This window comes from Nanorana parkeri, unplaced genomic scaffold (genome assembly GCF_000935625.1).
Source record: "Nanorana parkeri isolate BGI_ZX_2015 unplaced genomic scaffold, ASM93562v1 scaffold1536, whole genome shotgun sequence".
Lineage (NCBI taxonomy): Eukaryota > Metazoa > Chordata > Amphibia > Anura > Dicroglossidae > Nanorana > Nanorana parkeri.
Window position 1 is genome coordinate 288,857 of NW_017307804.1, and position 16,952 is coordinate 305,808.

The 16,952-nt window shown below is 47.6% G+C and overlaps 1 protein-coding gene across 1 annotated transcript in view; it reads left to right on the plus strand.

Moving 5' to 3' along the window:
• Window positions 1-9,625, plus strand: part of CC2D1A (coiled-coil and C2 domain containing 1A) — a 34,827-nt gene extending 25,202 nt beyond the window's left edge. Inside the window, exons 20-29 of the mRNA XM_018570460.1 lie at window positions 633-684; window positions 773-872; window positions 960-1,050; window positions 2,199-2,330; window positions 4,290-4,354; window positions 5,338-5,398; window positions 6,131-6,257; window positions 7,192-7,268; window positions 8,620-8,667; window positions 9,503-9,625. Coding sequence (XP_018425962.1) covers window positions 633-684; window positions 773-872; window positions 960-1,050; window positions 2,199-2,330; window positions 4,290-4,354; window positions 5,338-5,398; window positions 6,131-6,257; window positions 7,192-7,268; window positions 8,620-8,667; window positions 9,503-9,523 — 774 coding nt within the window. The 3' untranslated portion in view covers window positions 9,524-9,625. The remainder of the gene's footprint in view (window positions 1-632; window positions 685-772; window positions 873-959; window positions 1,051-2,198; window positions 2,331-4,289; window positions 4,355-5,337; window positions 5,399-6,130; window positions 6,258-7,191; window positions 7,269-8,619; window positions 8,668-9,502) is intronic.
• The last annotated feature ends 7,327 nt before the right edge of the window (window positions 9,626-16,952 follow it).

Genomic DNA, 16,952 nt, shown 5'->3' on the forward strand with positions numbered 1-16,952 from the left:
AAAGATTATTCAGTGCATATTGAAAGATTGCTCCCCTGTGCTGCTTCTTCCATGGCTGCTGCTGCAAAATACCCATTGCTGCCGGGTTCAGGGGAGCATGTGATGGGGGGAGAAGGGGGGTTAGGGCTTTGCAGGCAAGTATAAGGTGGTCAGGGGTGGGCTTTGAACAGACCTTGTCATTTTGCCCTGAATGGACTAAGTAACGGGGCCTCCTTGAAGAGAATCTAGAAAGGATAACTGTTTCATGTCACAGCTAAGGCCTCCATGGAGTGCAGGAGCTCCTAAAGCAGAGGCTTTAGGAGGCAAACTCTGCCCTCCAGCTGTTGTGGAACCGGTGTATGGTGGCCATGGCCCGTGGAACCGGTGTATGGTGGCCATGGCCCGTGGAACCGGTGTATGGTGGCCATGTTGGGGCCTGAATTCGTTGCTTGGGGCCTGAATTCTGGGCTGTGCTTCACTCAACTTCCATCCTGTTTTAAAATGGGAGCACTTCAGTCAAGAGCGCTGCTATTGAACCAGGTGCATGCCGGTTGCTGGGGTTGAGTCCAAAAAAATTAAATGGATAGAATTATCGGTTTAAATATCTTCATCATATGCAGCCTTTACTCAACCAGCTTGTCGTTGCATTGCAGGAGGAAGCCCAGCGAGATAAAACCAATGTGATAAAGGGGACCAACTCACCAGGTATGGCAGAGACGTGTTATCAGAGTAGAGATCAGTGTTCTGTAATGGTGTGACATTGCTATATCCATGTCCCTGTATTACTCTCTAGTGTTCAAGGAGAAGTTCAACCTCCAAATTAATCGCAATCACCGAGGGTTGAAAAGGGCGATCCAGGCAAAAGGGATCAAATTTGAAGTCATCCAGAAAGGGTAAAGGATGGATTGGAGTGTTTGAAAGTCATGTTCCATGGATCTCTTTAGATATTGATGTATTTGTATTGCGTGCTGTGATTGCAGGGGGCTGTTTAAGTCCGATCGTGTCCTGGGTACAGCGCATCTAAAACTGGAAACTATGGAGAACAGCTGTGAGATCCGAGATATTCTCGAGGTAAAGCGATATTCATCCTGAGGTGATCTCCTTCTGTGCCCATCTCTGCTATATCCACGCTGCCCCCAACTCATCCTTTCTTCTCTCTACTCACTCCGCTCTGTGCTCTTTTCTCTCAGCCCAGCTTTCGTCTGTCTTTCCAATAGCAGCAATACCCAAAGATACGAGTTATTGCGTTATTTTATTTCATGCTTCTTTTTAACATTAAAGTGTTCAATACACAAACATAAATATTGCTTGGGTTAAAGAATCCTTATTTAGCGATGTAAAATGTATTTGTTTCTCTCAAATGTTCTCTGCTCTCCTCTTCTATGCCCTGCTCTTATGTTCTCTGCTCTCCTCCTCTACGCCCTGCTCTTATGTTCTCTGCTCTCCTCTTCTATGCCCTGCTCTTATGTTCTCTGCTCTCCTCCTCTACGCCCTGCTCTTATGTTCTCTGCTCTCCTCCTCTACGCCCCGCTCTTATGTTCTCTGCTCTCCTCCTCTACGCCCTGCTCTTATGTTCTCTGCTCCGCTCCTCTACCCTTTGCTCTTATGTTCTCTGCTCTCCTCCTCTACGCCCTGCTCTTATGTTCTCTGCTCTCCTCCTCTGCTCATTGCCCTTATCCTCTCTGCTCTCCTCTGCCACACCCTGTTCCTTTCTGCTTTCCTCCTCTCCACCCTGCTCTTATGTTCTCTGCTCTCCTCCTCTGCACCCTGCTCTTGTCATCCCTGTTCTCCTCTACTACACCCTGCTCTCATAGTTTCTGCTCTGCTTGCCATCTTCCTCTATACCCTACTCTCATCCTCCTATGCTCTGTCTCCTTCTGTTGTCTTTCTCCACACCCTGCTTTTATGTTCCCTGCTCCATTTAATGTTTTCTTCTACACGCTACACTCTCCTCTCTGCACCATCGTCTAAGCACTCTTTCTCTACCCCTGCTTTCTGCTCCGTCTGCATTACTTGCCTTCGTTAGACCCAGCTTTTCCCCACTCTTTATCTGTTGTGTTCTCTTGTTCTACATCTTGCTCTCATTCTTTCTGCTGTAGCTGATCTGCTCTGTTGTCTTCCGCTATGCTCTCCCTGCTCCATTCTCTACCCTTCTCTGGTTGATCATTATCACAGCTTGGCACAGTATTATTTTTATGTTTAATCTCTTTTTCTTCTAGGTGATGGATGGTCGCAAACCTTCAGGGGGAAAGCTGGAAGTGTGCGCTCAGATTCGTGAACCCCTCACATCTCAGCAACTGAGCAGCACCACAGAGAAGTGGCTGGTTGTGGAGCCCATCTCTCTTCCTCCAGTAATGATCTTTAAATATTTAATTTTAATACACATGCACTTTTCAACAAGCCTGATATCCTAAAACTATCCAAATATACTAATAGTATAATAATAATAGTGCATGATTATGAAAATAAGTAGGGATGCACCGATGCCGAGTATTTGGGTGAGTACTCATACTTGCCCAAATGCTCCGATACTTATCCCGATACCGGAACTTCCGGTCAGTGGGAGATCTCCTGACCGGCAGTCCCACGATTAAACATGGTGTCGGCTCGTTGCGGGGTTGGGTACCCGCTCATTGTACTGCAAGGTGAATGTATGTGTCGTTGTATCCCCCTTTTTTGTAACCTTTTCATTTATATGTCAGGGTCAATGTTGGACCCATTTATCCTTTGTTTGAAAACAGAAAAATAAAGATTATATAAAAAAAAACATGGTGTCGGCTACCTGGCCAATCAGGAAGCCAGTCTGCGGGAAATTACTTGATGCCCAGCTTCCTGATTGTCTGGGAAGCCGGCTCGATGCTGATTGCCCGGGAAGCCGGCCTCCCAGCCAATAAGCAATGAAACGGGATGTTATTGTTATAGCAATGAACTGATTGCAGTTGATCTTTATATGATGCTAGCCATAAATGCATATGTCTTTATGGGGTCTCCAGAGATATTTGCCCACTGTTGCTGCGACCGGCTGCTGATTCTTGTGAGACTTTACCTGGGGAAGTGAAGCAACTCCACACATGGTTAATCTCCTTTTCTCAAGTCACACAGCAGGCTAGAATATTTCTGAAAGCAATTAAAGGAGAACTATGAGGTGAGTGCTTTTCACTCATCCTCATAGTTCTAGCCGACCTGTGACAATGAGACTGTCACAGGTCGGCTCCGTAGATCGGGAAGTGAGCGAATACATACCGGCGTTCGCTCACTTCTCAATCCTGTCACAGCTCTCTGACGTGACAGGGGAGGGGCTGGATTCCCCCCTCCCTGCTCCGATCCGCCAGCGCTGACTGGCAGAACGGACGGGGGAGGGAGCGGGTACAGCCAGAGCTTGCCAGAGCACGACAAACACGCGTTTCCGAGGGCTACTTGGCTGTATCCCAATGGAAACGCGCAACAAAAACGCCCCAAAGAAGCTCCTGTACTTCTTTGGGCGCAGGACGTTTTGTAGTGCGTTCATACGGCCTGTAATACGCCCAGGTGTGAACCATACCCATAGGAAATAATGGGATTCCGGTGTTTGAGCGTTTTGCAGAGCATAGGAACGCGCTACAAAACGCCCAGGTGTGAACCGGGCCTTACCCACTCTGTCCAAAAAATACACTCTGAAATACGCCTTTGACCAGATTTAAAGCCCAACTTTTTTTTTCCCCACGTTCCCTCCCTTCGTAAAGCCCCCCCACACCTTTGGGGAAAAAAAACGAATCCTATTATACACCCAAATGTGACTGCAATCTTCTAGCTGGTCTACTAGCACCGCAGGTCATTTCCCTTTTCCTCCCAGCTATGGAGGTGACACATTCTTCTGGACAGTGCTGCTCGTTGATGTGTGAGCTTAGTGCTGCCCAGAGGTTCTGCGAGCCCTGGCCGGAGTATTGATGAAACCTAGGGGGCGGGGCCATGATGGCCTGGGCTCTTGGGAAGGGGGTTGAATAATGCTGGATGTCATGCAACCTGAAAGGCTGGTAGCCTCATGCAGTGAAGAAGTAGTCCTGCGGGCAACTGCTATGGATTAAAAGTTACTTTTATACCTGCCGAGCCTCACTTAAAAAAAAAAAAATGTAAAAGGTGGATCTGGACTTTTAGAAAGACACTCGTTTGAAGTGATAAATTGTAATAGCAGAACTCCAGTCCAAAATAACACAATGAAAATAAGCCATTAACAAAGCTTTAGTTGCCATATTTAATTTTGGTCCCGCAGTGCTCCTGTAGTAGAGTCGGCTTATTTTGTCCTATTTCTAAATTGCTGCTTTCTTTTTCAGGTGACTGTTCCAAAACCCAAACAGCCAGCACCAAATAAGTCTGGAGGCAGTGGTTCCCTACCCAAGTAAGATCTCAAGATTACATCCTAGAGAAATTCATTGCAGCCACTATTGCATCTGAACTGGCCACCTGGCATTACCAGTGGTGGGCAACCTTGACGCTGTTGTGGAACTACAAGTCCCATGAGGCATTGCAAGACTCTCACAGCAATAGGCATGACTCCCAGAGGCTTTTTGTTATATAAACTTCAGAAGTGCAAAAAATTGTTGTTTCTGCCATAAATGCAGTAAATTTGTAAGTTTCTGGCGACTGTACCTGTGCTACAGTATGTTACGGACCCCCTAGGTCCAACAGCAATAGTTTCCAGGCACACTCACCAGCCAGCATGCAAAAAAACCTCTCTAACTGCTAAGGTTAAAAGCAAAGGTTTAGATACACGTCTTCTGCAGAAAATGTGAAAGCCGCACAAGGCACCTCCATATAGTGCGGTCCTAACTCTAAACTATGAGAGTCTCCATCTTGGAGCACATGGGGGCAAAAGATAAAATTTGGGTGCAGGTTTGTCAGGAGGAAGCCCAACCCCCCTTAAAGGCACAGGGACACACAAGGGACCCCGCACATCACAACGGCAGCTGAGACCCCCCCCCCCCGCGTCACTGCCCCAAATCAGTCAAGCAAAACAAATGACAAACGCACTCATCAATTCGTTACCAGCTTTACAGCAAGGTGCACATGGAAGGGCTTAATACAGCAAAACAGACCCCCTAGGTCCGTCGCACAGTACTCTGCCCAGGTTACCTCTGTAGTGCTAACACTCTTCCTGTCTTAGAGTGACAACGCAGCTCCTCCATGGATACAGTATACTGTGTAAGCATGTCAACCTTAGGACAGGAAGTGTGTTACTGGCAGGAGACTATAGAAAAAGAAAGCCTGACCAGGGAAAATGAATGCAGCCACCACATTAAGGACTGATGAGCAGCAATGTGTTACGTATTTGTTTTTTGGGATTGGATACACATGTAAAATATGTTTTTGGTTCCGTTTCAGTGCTCCAACTCTGCACAGCTTGAGCGTGTTGGCTTATGAGAAAGAGAAACTGGAGAAGAAGGTAAATGTGACGTTGTGTTCTTCCTTCTAAATGTTCTTCAGCCACACTAGAGGAAAGGAAACCCTGTGTAAAGTCCAAGTCACTCCATTCGGAGTTTAAACAGGGCTGAGGACTCCCTACGTTCCCCTATGTGACCGCACCAGTGCCCGGACACATTAGCTGATGGTCACCTGATGCATTTAATAACAAATCTGACATCTATGGGGTGTGTGATCCGCTGTTGGGCTGAACATTAATTAAATAAGTAGAATTGAACCCTTACATAGTCACTTGTCCTCCAACACTGCGATGTCTGCGAGCACCTTTATCGGCACTGACATCATCTTCCTGGCTTCTTCCGACTTTGGGGTCTTTGGCCTTCTTGATTGGTTGGGATGACGTAACTTTCACACATGAGCTGCTTACCGTACATTCTAAAGAGAAGGGTGAAAAGCCTTTATTGAAGAATAACCATAGTATCTCTCCTCTTCAATAAGAACTCTTCTTGCACACAAGTTTTTCAGTGCAAGGCCAGGTTCCATTTCAATTAGACAGGTTTAAAAAAAAATGGCGCTGATCACTCTTTCCCTGGGGAAGCAGCTCTGGGCGCAGCACTCTTAGCACTCTCCATTGTCACAAACAGCAGCTTTCCTATTTATTATCTCCCCGCCCATGCAGGTGCCCGGAGGGTGACTGGCTGCCATCCTAGGCCCGTCAGTAGTCAGTACTTTATAACTCTTCTACTTCTTTCAGATTCAAGGCTACAGGCAGCAGCATCGGAATCCCCCAGAAGACCTGGTGGCTCTCTTAAATGATGTCAGTCAGAGGGGTCAGCAGCAAATACAGCAGCTGCGCAAGGGAGGACCTGCACTTCAAGCTGGTGAGGGTCCATATTCTTAGCTTAGCTGAGGAGGATCGGGAGTTTTGACTTCCTTCAGACATTTGCTTAGTGCACACATGCTCCAAGTTAGTGGCTCAGAGTATTAAAGCCATTGGATCAGAATGACAGCCAAGCCACTAGCATTTCCAGAAGGAATTTGGCGATGGAAGCATTGGTGACAGATGGAGCTCTATGCAGCTCAGCCTCTCTTTAATTTCTTATACTCCTCAGCTCCACCTAGTGGCCATAGGTGCACATGGCTGTACACTATGTGAATGGGGCAGCACAGTGGTTTAGTGCTTAGCACTTCTGCCTTTTAGCACTGGGGTCCCTGGTATGTATCCTGGTCAGGACACTATCTGCATGGAGTTTACATGTTCTCCCTGTGCTTGCGTGGGTTTCCTCCGGGTACTCCGGTTTCCTCCCACACTCCAAAGACATGCTGGAAGGTTATTTGGCTCCTGTGTATATTGGCCCTGTATGCATATGTGTGCGATAGGGACCTTAGATTGTAAGCTCCTTGAGGGCAGGGACCGATGTGACTGTGCAGTATATAAAGCACTACGTAAATTGTCAGCACTGCGTAAATTGTCAGCGAGTTTTCCCTGGTGGACTTGAGAATGTCACCCCTTTTATATTATGATTAGGAGTGGGAGAAGTGTTCTGTAGTCCAGAAGGAAAGGTAGGGTTGGCAACGCTGCGTGGGATGGGGTTTCCGCGCAGCAGAGGCAGCGTTGTCAACTCACTAAAGGAAATTAGAAGCTTACTGGATTTCTGGCAGATCAACAAATAGTTTGTATACCTGCGGCATTTATTGAGAGACAACTATGGGGAATGAGCATGTACAGTATCTCAGAGAAGTATTATATATGCTATTTTGTTTTTTATTTTGCCTGGATCTACACTTGAACTCTCCTCTTCTTCTATTTTTCAGAATACATTCGTCAGTTGGAACGGTACCTGCAGTTTTACTCTGACTCTGCTCGGCGTCTTGGTCAGGAAGGAAACCGGGTGAGAGAATGGAATAGGACTACAAGTGATGACTGAGTGCAGTGTATCATTGATCTGGAGTTTGGGAGGGGGACTAACCCCCTTTTTTTTTTCTAGCTCGATCTCAGCGCAATGCAGACCTAGATATTATCTAGATTTCCCCAATCATCTTCCAGGACAGCAACCTGAGAGATGATTGGTTCCACCTTCTACAGGAAACACAATTAGCAAAACAGTTAAAAGCCCCTCCCCTTCCCCTCGACATTTTCATCTCATTTAGCAGCTTCTCGTGGGTTCAGATCTGGTGCTCCGGGTCTCCTAGACTTCTATGGGGCTCATCTACCTCTGTCTCTTGGCCAGGAGTAAAGGGGAGACTAGCCTGGAAAACATATAAGGGGGCTTATCTCCATCCATCTCCTGGCCCAGAAACGAGCCCTATAGACTTCAATGGGGACCTACTGCTCTTCTCATTTGGCAGCTCCTTATGGTTTCATCACTTTTAGACAAAGGGCACTTATTCTTTTGACCCGTACATTAACCTAATAGATCCCACCACAGGGGCGTACTTACGGAGATCTGGCATTACTGGTCTCCTAGACTTCTATGTGGCTCATCTACCTCTGTCTCTTGGCCAGGAGTAAAGGGGAGACTAGCCTGGAAAACATATATAGGGGCTCATATGCATCCATCTCCTGGCCCAGAAACGAGCCCCATAAACTTCTATGGGGCTCTACTGTTTAGAGGCAGACAGAGAACTTTAGCAAGGGATGGAAACAAACACGGGAGGCCATGGGCACTAGATCTCGGTAAGTATACGCCTGTGGAGAGGGAGGGTGGAGCTGGTTAAGGTCAGGGGATGGGGGCATAAAGAACAAGTGCACTTTGTCTGAAACTGCAGTTACCTGGAATCAAACAACCTTACTCTTTAAAGCACACGTGTCAAACTCGAGGCCCAGGGGCCGAATCCGGCCCTCCAGGCCATTTCCTAGACTTCGACTTTTAAGATCTAGGTATTAAGTTATTACTAAAACCAGTGATAATCGAATGCAGAGGCAATTATGATAAAGATTAGTCACATTTATATAGTCTTACAGGCCCTTTGAGGGCAACCGTAATGTTGATGCGGCCCACGATTAAATTGAGTTTGACACCCCTGCTTTAAACGATTGCTTATGACGCAGCTTTAAGCAGTGGACGTTCTGCAGCTGCTGTCTTGCCCAAGGCCGATTGTCACCCATATATACATAATAGCAGGCATTTGTTTTCCAATTCTGCATGATATGTACTCTTCATCCCATCACTGAGAAGAGCAGCTGTGCCGGAGTGCTGTGGGACTGCTGGCCCGTCATGATCTATTTCTTTTTCTTTCTAGGACGGAGCCAAGGAGGCGTTGTTCAAGAGGAATCTTGTAGGGAACGAGGTGTGTTCATAATGAATGGGCTTTAACCATTTGCCGTCCGGTCAATTGCAAATAAACGGCCGGAGGGCTGCTGCATAAGGGCGGGTGGGCGTTTTATAAACATCCTTGCTTGCCCGTGGGAAAGTTTGGCAAATTATAGCCTCGGGGGGGCTATAGAGTGGTGTTGGAAGTGTGCGCCCCCCTCCCTCCACTGGCTATCCTGGGCTCTTGTGTCCTCAGTGCGGGCCTGGGCTGGCACTGTGGACCTCTGTGGCTGGATCGTAGGGGAGATCAGCACATCCCGCTGGCTGAACTCCCCTCCAATCACGGAATGTGGTTAGGTCCGGCTTCACCCCTTTGAATCGCAGTAATGTGTACGTTACTGCAATGCACAATTTACCAGCTGTGTTTACCTGTGGTGCCATTCAGAATAAATGCACTAAAGCAGGGGGGCAGGCAACCTCGGCACTTCAGTGGTGGACCTAGAAGTCCCATGAGGCATTGCTAGTCTCTGACAGCCACGACTTCTAGAGGCATGATGGAACTTGTAGTTTCATCATAGCAAGCATGCCAGGGTTGCCTACTGCTGCACTAAAGCAACAGATCTGCATTGCAGCGCACTGAATCTAAAAAGAAAATGGAGTTCCCCTTTAAATCCGTTGCCTTAAGTGTACAGGCAAATAGAAATGACCCCCATTTAGTCCGAGTTTATTAGTCTGGGCCAGGGGCGCACAGGCTTTTGCATCGTACTGTCTGATTTCACTGTAGGGTGGAGAATCTGGTCTGTGCGGTTAGAAGGTTATGCAGTTACAATCACAAGGGGAGGATTTTAATTTCTATTTCTTTTTCTTTGCAGCTTCAGAAGATGAGCAGATGAAGGTCATTCCAGATGCTGGATCCATTGTTTACATGCCCTTCTCCTATAGAGACGGGGCCCAGTGCCTTATCCCCTCCCTTACATGTGTAACACCCTGCATGGGCCCTGGCTGTCCGCAGGCTCCTTCACAGGCAGAAATGTTTAATTCCCTGTAAAAGAGGTTGTCGGCTTTCATCAAGAAAGTTGGAAATCTTAAATTTACGCTCCAAAGCCACACAGGATGGTCACAGATTAAAGTGTATGTCCAGGCATCACCCACATTACCCCCCGCCCCAAACGTCTTTAGCCTTGTTCCTGGACTCCATTTGACATCATCACCAGGCTTGTAATCTTGTAGGCCCAGCTGCTAGAAGCTCAGCTCCTATTGATGAAGGCATGCTCCCAGAACCACATCTCCAAGAGCCCTTTCCCCTACACCGTACAGTAGAGGCAAGGAGTTGTCAGTCCAAACAGGATGTAAGGAGCACGTCTTTATTCCCCTCTAGAGCATTGTTCCTGTAGTGAGCAGCTTTGTTACTCTGTGTGACATCATCACCAGGCTTGTTATATTATTGCAGGGGCTGCTGCTAGAAGCTCAGCTCCCATTGGTGAAGGCATGCTCCCAGAACCACATCTCCAAGAGCCCTTTCCCCTACACCGTACAGTAGAGGCAAGGAGTTGTCAGTCCAAACAGGATGTAAGGAGCACGTCTTTATTCCCCTCTAGAGCATTGTTCCTGTAGTGAGCAGCTTTGTTACTCTGTGTGACGACATCACCAGGCTTGTAATATTATTGCAGGGGCTGCTGCTAGAAACTTAGCTCCTATTAATGAATATATGCTCCCGGAACCACATCTCCCAAGAGCCCTTTCCTCTACACACATTGTGTGAGAAGACTGTTGGGAGTCTCGGCAGCAGCATTGTATTGCTGGAATAGAAATTGGTGTATAGATGAGGAGTGGGACGGAAGGGGGTGGGGATAGGTGGAGTTCTGTAGCAGGCAGGGCTGACCACTCTGGTTGAGATTTCTGTACAGCAGAGGCAGTGTTGTCAATCCAAACCGGATGTCAGGAGCACGCTGGATTTCTGGCAAAACTATCTTTTTTGTTGTTGTTGTATGTGCTGCTTTTTTAATGGGATTGAGCATGGGGAAATGTACATGCATTCAGATGTAAGGAATAGGATTTTGGGTTTGCCCGGACATACACTTTAAGCTTCAGAGTTTTGAGCTCATTAGACCATTTGGGGGTAGAGCTGCATTGCAACCAAACGGTTGAGCAGCGCCTAGATTCCAAATTGCGTTGGCACAAAAAAAACACAGCTGATCATTACAGATCTGAGCGTGATATTGATGTTGGGGTACCCCCCACTTTCTGGATGAAAACTGGAAACCCCTTTAATAGGGAGCCCACCCCAGCGTTGATGCACTTATGTGGCTTCTGTGCAACTCCCTTCTCTCTGAGGCTGACTTGAACACTAAGAAGGGCATTCAGCAGAAATGGAGGAATGTAAAAAAAAAACCCAACCAATCAGATTCCACAGGTGGCATTCCTTTAAAAACTAACCTGATTGGTGGCCATGGACAAGGCTTGACAAGTCCAGGTGCCAGGTCTCTACAATACTTGTCATGTTGTCCCTATGTGCCGGGTTTATGGTACAACATTTGTGGTTCTTGCATTGCTATTAGGCAGCGAGCACCGGCGGCATTGTGCATCTACATCCCAACAAAAATGTTAGGTTCAGATGTGCTTTCAAATGTCCTCCTCGTGCAGCCAGTGCTTGCTTCCCAATAGCAATGCAGGCACCATAAAAAAAAAGGTACTTTGATGTGGTGGCTGCATTCGGTTTCTTTTTTCAGGCTTCTTTACCTTTTATTTTCACCTGGTGATCCTGCCAATAACACACTTCCTGTCCTAGGATGAAAACACTCTGTGACAACACTCACTCATTGTATTGTATCTATGAAAGTTACACTGATGAGACGTGAAACATTGTCAGTAGGTCAGCCATGTCACAGTGTTTTCATTCGCTGAGCTTGTACAGGCAAACCAAAACACCCCTGGCTGGACACTTCCAAACAGTAGCCTGGCCGGGACACTTCCCAGCAGTAGCCTGGCCGGGACAAAGCGTTTCCCGAAGTATGCCGTTCCTGTACCATGTCGGGAATGTTTTCATGCAGAGGCCCACTTTACCCGAACCCTAATTCACAGACAGAGTTAGGAAATCATAATGTGGCAGACAAAGGGACCACATGACTTGGCACAGTGGCGACCTGGCACCCTGGAATTGTCAGGCCTTAGGTGTGGGTAACATTCTATTCTACCTGTCATGACAATCACTCCCATCATGCACTCCCCAATTCTGCCCCTCTATTTACTAATGCACTAGCACGAAGGCCAGCAGTGAGTATGAGCGTGTGCGTGTAGTGATATATTACTGATACCGTATGCTATAGCTTGCTGAACCCGTCTCCTAACACTACATACATGTGTACACGTCCTCCTATTGTCTCTTCATTCTCATTATCGTTTTAGATTTTAACATAAATTATAATGTCGTCAATCACTAATTAAACAAAAAACGGCTTTCATTTCATGTTCATAGTCAGTCTTGTGTCTGCGTACATGTCCACGTTTGTCTTTGTGCTCCGCCATTGTGTGATGCACTAACATGGTTTGTTCCCCCGGCATCTGCAATGCTTTACTGGATATCTGTCACGAAGGCTGAACAGTTCCTATGGAGATATAAAGCAGGAGTAGGAAAACGCCAGCCCTCCAGCTGTGCTAAAACTACAAATACCATCATGCTTCTGTCTCTGGGAGTCATGTCTGTGGCTGTCAGAGTCTTGCAATGCCTCACGGGATTTGTAGTTGCACCACAGCTTGGAAGGCTGGCGTTTGCCTTCCCCTGCCCTAAAGTGTGCATTGCACTCTATGCATGAAAAAAGAGAAATAGAACAAAAGAGAAAGTAATTTTCGGCAGAAGAAACATACACAAGGGTTGATTTATAAAACTTTCACTCAGCAATATGCTGGGCGAATGCCTTTTGTACGCCATGCCTGCCACTAGATGGAGCTGAGGAGCACAGAAATGTCCTATGCTCTTTGGCCCCACCTAGTGGCGGGAACGGCATGCAAATGGCATTCACCTAGCGTATAACTAAGCGTAAGTTTTATAAATCATCCACCTAGTCCAGGGGCACTCCAGCTGTGCTAAATCTATAAGTCCCATCATGCCTCTGCCTCTAGGGGTCATGCCTTCAAACAGAGGCGTGTTCTCTTACTCAGCCGCTGCGAGTGCTGAGTTAGCAAACCGCCACTGAACGCTGTGCTGCAAGTCAGTGCTCCTGACAGAACTCGCAGCAGAAGTGAATGTGGATACTGGGCGTGATGGAGATGGAGGGTACAGAGCACCAGCGGCCATTTTAACTGTGGGCACACCTGGCAGCACCGGAGAAAGGTGCCTGAACCCCGATGGAGGAAATCAGTTCAGTGTGGGAACCTACAATTTAATGTTTTGGTGGACGAGCACACCAAATATTTGTTGGAAAAGTATTTATTTGTCAAAAATATTATCCTCCGCCATTTTGCTTAGCGCTGCGCAGCCGAAGCTTTCAGTGAAGCTGCTGCAGAACAGCTATTCAGCGCTTGGCTAAGGAACTGAACATGCCTCTGGGGAGGGGAAACTCTGGTCCTCAAGCTGTTGTGGTACTACAGATCCCATAATGGATTGCAAGAGTCTGACAGCCACAGGCACGACTCCCAGAGACAGATGCGTCATGGGATTTGTAGTTTTACCACAAATGAAGGGCCAGAGTCAGCCCACCTCTACCTTAGAGTCATGCAATGCCTCATGGGACTAGTAGTACAACAGCTGGAAGGCCGAGGTTCCCCATCCCTGTACCTCCTACTACTTTTTCTCCCTAATTCAGTTCCACTATAAAAATGTTTTGGCTGGGACTTAAAAAATGTTTTTCCATACTAAACAATATGGACGCCACAATTACGGTTACATAGAGAAAATTCAGCCTTGTCGCTATGCTGTGACAGATATGATTGTGTCATGGGCGCAGCTGATGGATGTAGCATGTTTGTGTGTCAGTCATGTAAACAGACAGCCAGTAGGCCAGTGTGGTTACCATGACGACAGTGTGTGTGTGTATGGGGTGCCGCATGTCTGTCCTACCTCAGCTGAGCGGTGTTGTACATGCATGTAGATAATAGTCACGCATGTACGGCGAGCACAGCGTGTAAAGGAAAATGTGTATATAATGAGACTGAACATTTGGCATTATTATTCAGCACGAAGTGCACAGCTCCCTTCAAGGCGGCCATTTTGTCAGACGGAGGAGGCCTAACTAGTAATTCCAGGGCCTCTCCAATACTGGGGAGCTGCTGCCATTGCTGTAAGTGGAGGCATGTCTCCGCTCTGTGCCGTCACTTCCCTTCCAACCTACAGAAAAGGTTCTTCAATGAGATTTTTGCTTTGCCGTACAAAATGGCTGCCCTAGACGGACGGGCCTTGTACACCGTTTATAAACACTATGCACTCTGTAATACTTGTCGAAGTTATTGTGTCACTATATAGAGGACTGACACTTTCAATAAAGGATATCCATAGACAACGCTGGGTTTTTGAGGTTTTCATTACAGCCATTTTGCTTTTGAGGGGAGGGGCTTATCTGGAGAAAGAACAGTCGTGGCGTTTGTAGTGACCAATCGGATTTAAACTTTCATTTATTGCAGTGATGTCCAGGATTATCTTTGGGGCACGGCCTTTGACACTGGATCCTCTAGATTTGGGGTCTTGGGGCCACTGTGGGTTAAAGGGCTCCATTATGGGTATGTGGACCATGGAGGATGAAGATGGCACAAGGGTGTAGGCTGGTAGCTCAGGGAGGGCTGCAGCAGAGGGAACTCCATGGAAAGTGTAGTGAAAGGGATCAACCCTGCAGAGTGGGGCTGCTCTCATCTGATGGAGATCCCTTCAAGTACAACTGAAATCAAAACCTTTTTTTTTTTTAAGGAAGGGTTATAACCCCGTCAGTTGTTTTTTTTTCACCCTCTGTGTCCTATAAGGGGAAATTTCCCTTGACTTCCTGTCCAATAGCCACAACAGGAAGTGATTGGAGATGCCTCCAAAGAGAGGGAACTCCTTGGTGGTCTGCAAGGTCACCAGAACTAGTGTCCCCATTGGAAGATTTTCTATCTATTCCTGTGCTGGTGACAATGGTCCCCAGGACAAATAAGGGGGGAGGGGGCTGTCAGCCAGTGCCACCCTAAAGTTGGGCCCATTCTGGTGTGGCTCAGGACTCGACAGTCAGTCTGCCCCACACCACTTCCTCTTTGCACTAAATTCGTTTTTAAAGTGCAAATGCGCCCAATTTTTTGTTGTTTTGGATGGAGTGGAGAGGGATTGCTGCCTGTGTCCCCGTTAGGGAGATGCACCCCCAGTATTTGTCCTGGTGATTGTTATCACTGAAATCCCACATTTTGGGTTGTCATCAGAACAAGAATAGGCGGGAAATCTTCCAAAGGGGACACTAGTTCTGGTGACCCTGCTGACCATCAGGGATTTCCTGCGCTTTGAAGGGATTTCCTTACTTCCTGTTGTGACTATAGGGCAGGAAGTAAAGGGAAATCTCCACAATGAGATACAGGACTAAAGAAAGAAAGAAACGTTGGCTTTGGTTCTTCTTTAAGGAGAGTTCTAGCCGACCTAGACTGTCACAGGTCGGCTCAGTAGATCGGGAGGTGAGCGAACACATACCGGCCAACACATACTCACCTCTCGATCCTGTCACAGCTCTCTGCCGTGACAGGGGAGGGGCTGGATTCCCCCCACAGAGAGCATATCACCCCATCAGGGACAGATTGGGGTGCCGGCAGCCACAAGATGAATTCCGTACACAACTGACTCCCTGGCGCAGCCCTTTTCCATATTACAAAAACATTTCCAAGTACCCCGGGGGGTAGGTGTACCCTAGATTGAGAAACACTGTTCAAAGGGATAAAGGAGTCACCGCATCACTAACAACTAAGGAAAGCGGTCATGTGACTAACAAGGAATCTGCCAGAGAATTCTGGTCGCCTGGCTCTCATGTTAATCCTCTTGCTTCATGGACCCTGAAATAAGAGCCCTCATCAGGAGATAACATTTTATTCTGACTTTCCTGATCTGCATTGTGGGTCTGGGTTGGTGACACGGGTGCACTGGGGCCAGAAACAGTCAGGTAACTATCATTTTCATCAGAAGGTCCTCAGGGACAGCCTTATACACTGATCAGCCATGACATTCTGACCGCCCACCTAATGTTAGGTAGGTCCCCCTTTCCCTGACCCATTGAGACATGGACTCCACTAGACCTGTGAAGGTGTGCTGTGGTATCTGGCACCAAGCCGTCAGTAGCGATCATCATGTAAGTTGTGAGGTGATCGGCCTCCATGGATTGGACTTGTTTCTCCAGCACATCCCACAGATGATCCATTGGACTGAGATCTGGAGAATTTGGAGACCAAGTCATCACCTCGGACTCGTTGTGTTCCCCAGACAATTCTTCAACTATGTTTGCAGTGCGGCAGGGCGCATTATCCTGCTGAAAGAGGCCACTGCCATCAGGGAATACCGTGTCCATGAAGGGGGGTACTTGGTCAGCAATGTTTAGGTCGGTGGTCCGTGTCACAGTAACATCCTCATGAATGGCAGGACCCGAGGTGTCCCAGCAGAACATTGCCCAAAGCATCACACTGCCTCTGCCGGCTTGTCTTCTTCCCATAGTGCATCCTGGTGCCATTTCTACCCAGGTAAGTGGCACACAAGCACCCAACCATCCTCATGATGATTCATCACACCAGGCCACCTTCTTCCATTGGTCCAGTTCTGATGCTCCTGTGCCCAGTGTAGGCGGTTTTGGTGGTGGACACGGGTCAACATGAGCACCCTGACTGGTCTGCAGCTACACAGCCCCATACACAACAACCTGCGATGCGCTGAGTGTTCAGACACCGTCCTATCAGAACCAGAATTCACCTTCTCAGCAATATGAGCTCCATTATATCTTCTATTGGATCGGACTACATGGGCCGGCCTTCCCTCCCCACATGCATCAATGAGCATTGGCCATCCATGACCCTGTCATCAGTTTTCCCTCCTTGGACCACTTTTGGTTGGTCCTGACCACTGCAGACCGGGAACATCCCACAGGAGCTGATCGGCAGGTCACTTGATGAATTCTGCTTGTTCCCATCCCCTGGAATATGTAGACAGATGCTGGCAATCAGATTGTAATGCAGGTGTTATGTAACCTTTTAGGGGCCCTGAACCACTTGTGCATTGTGACATGAGTGGTAGCATGCTTTGCCACAACTCATCTGCTCTATGTGCATTACGGTGCCATTCATAGTCTAACACAACGCAGCTCATCACCACCTCTCTGAATGAGGCCAGGCCAA